This window comes from Arachis duranensis, chromosome 9 (assembly GCF_000817695.3).
Source record: "Arachis duranensis cultivar V14167 chromosome 9, aradu.V14167.gnm2.J7QH, whole genome shotgun sequence".
In the NCBI taxonomy this organism is placed as follows: Eukaryota; Viridiplantae; Streptophyta; class Magnoliopsida; order Fabales; family Fabaceae; genus Arachis; species Arachis duranensis.
This window is the reverse complement of record NC_029780.3, coordinates 109710106-109712513: the sequence shown is the minus strand read 5'-3', so window position 1 is coordinate 109712513 and position 2408 is coordinate 109710106. Positions and strand designations below refer to the sequence as shown.

Below are 2408 nucleotides of genomic sequence, written 5' to 3'. Positions count from 1 at the left end.
GAACCGTAGCCGGTTCTTCACTCTACAAAGGAACAAGCGTTCTCTCGTTGAAGAAGCAGTATCCTCTGGTGTACTTAGGAGGCAACTCATCATCCCTGGATCCAAGATCTTTGTGCTTGGAAGGAACCTTGGATCCTAAAATAGTGAAAGGGAAGATTGTGATCTGTGACAGGGGAATCAGTGCAAGAGTTCAGAAGGGGCAAGTAGTGGCATCAGCGGGAGGAGTTGGAATGATTCTAACAAACACGGCCACCAACGGCGAAGAGCTTGTTGCCGACTGCCACCTCCTTCCGGCGGTGGCAATCGGAGAGACAGAAGGAAAGGAGCTCAAACGTTACGTGTTAACAAAAAAGAACGGAAAAGCAACTGCAACTCTGGCTTTCATGAACACAAGATTGGGAATTAGGCCTTCCCCTGTGGTGGCTGCGTTTTCTTCAAGAGGGCCTAATTTCTTAACACTTGAGATTCTGAAACCTGATCTGGTGGCTCCCGGTGTCAACATTCTTGCCGCGTGGAGCGGCCTCATTGGTCCATCTAGCTTGCAGACGGATCACAGAAGGGTCAAGTTCAACATACTCTCCGGAACTTCAATGTCATGCCCTCATGTTAGTGGTGTTGCCGCATTCATCAAGTCTAAGCATCCTCAATGGAGTCCTGCTGCTATCAAATCTGCTCTCATGACAACCGCTTATGTTCATGACAACACAATCAAGCCATTGAAAGATGCATCAAGTGCTGTTCCTTCCACTCCTTATGATCATGGTGCTGGCCACATTAATCCAAGAAAGGCTCTTGACCCTGGCTTAGTCTATGACATTAGTCCACAGGATTACTTCGAGTTCTTGTGCACACAGAAGCTAACTACACCGCAGTTGAGAGTTTTTGGCAAATACTCTAACAGAACTTGCAAGCACTATCTTTCAACTGCTGCTGACTTGAACTATCCAGCAATATCTGTGCTATTTCCTGAGAAAGCTTCTGTTTCTTCTTTGACTGTTCATAGAACTGTTACCAATGTAGGACCTGCTGTTTCCAAGTACCATGTGATGGTGTCACCATTCATAGGTGCTTCTGTGAAAGTTGAGCCTGATGTGTTGAATTTCACCACCAAGTATCAAAAATTGTCTTATAAGGTTACGTTTACTACAAGGTCTAGGCCTAAGGAACCCGAATTTGGAGGTCTGGTTTGGAAGGATGGTGTGCACAGGGTGAGAAGCCCCATTGTCATAACATATATGCCTCCAATATGATGAACTTCTCTGAAACTAGTTCCAAATTTTCACCTGTTTTTATTTTTATTTATTTTGTTTTTTGTAGTAAGCAAACTTTATGTACCAAGAAGTGCATGCAGTTTTATTACAGAATATGCTTTGATGATGTTGGCTGCATCTATCCAATAATGACCTTTCATTTCATTTCATCATTATTATTCCACACTTCAACCAACTTATAGATCAATCTATTCCAGTTGTGAATTTCATTTCAAATGTTGTTGTTGTAGCATGAGCTCTATTGTTTCTTCAGTCACATCTATTATTAATAAGGCTTTCACAAACAGTCATCTTAAAAAGTATTTTTTTGGCTATGATACAATACAAGAGTACAAAGCTTAGTCCACTTAGTGAAGGTCTTCGGTCTTAGCGTAAGTTAATCATTTCCAAGAGGAATTAAAGTAGTATTAGACAAATGTAAGAGGATCATGTGGATCGGTGTATGCTCCTCCAAAATTCATACACAGATTAAGGAATCTTGTCTTGGAAACAAGAATTAAGGCAAGCGTGGTCCGTGTTTAAATTTAATTTGATGAAGAAACTGTATTGATAAATTTTAGAAAATTAATATTTTGATTTTCTTTTATAAAAGTTTTGAAAATGTAAACAAATATTTTCTCAAACAAAAAAGCTTTAGAATTTATCGACTCATACATCCGCCATACATCTACAAAGTTTTAACACACAATTATAGTAAGTAATTAATTTTCCTTCTTAGTGAAGTAAGGATGACCCAAACCGATGATAAATAAGAGTACACTTCAAGAATCCTTTGACCATTTTGAAACTCTAAATTGATATTACACGAGAGAAATGGGAAGCATTTACAGTTTTACACAACAAATATCTTCATGTTTATTTTCCAATTTTTTTTTTAAATATCTATCTTATTCTATTGAATTCATTTTGGGCAAGACAGACACAAGGTAGTACTCCTTGCATGTGAGTATCTACAGAAAGCTGGCCCCATCAATAAATATATAGTGGTCCAACTTTTATTACAGGTGTTGATATTTTTCATTCTGAATCACAAGCAACTTACTATGACTATGAAGAACCACTATTTAATTGTTTTTCAAAGACAGGAACATTGCTCATGATTGTTTCTGATTGCCGTAAGAGTAGGGGTGAAAACAG

The 2408-nt window shown here is 38.7% G+C and overlaps 1 protein-coding gene across 1 annotated transcript in view; it reads left to right on the top strand.

Annotated features, from left to right (window-relative positions):
* LOC107466975 (subtilisin-like protease SBT1.3) overlaps window positions 1-1415 on the top strand; it is a gene marked incomplete in the record, with an annotated part of 2837 nt that extends 1422 nt beyond the window's left edge. Inside the window, 1 exon segment of the mRNA XM_021131197.2 lies at window positions 7-1415. Coding sequence (XP_020986856.1) covers window positions 7-1250 — 1244 coding nt within the window.
* Between the last annotated feature and the right edge of the window lie 993 nt (window positions 1416-2408).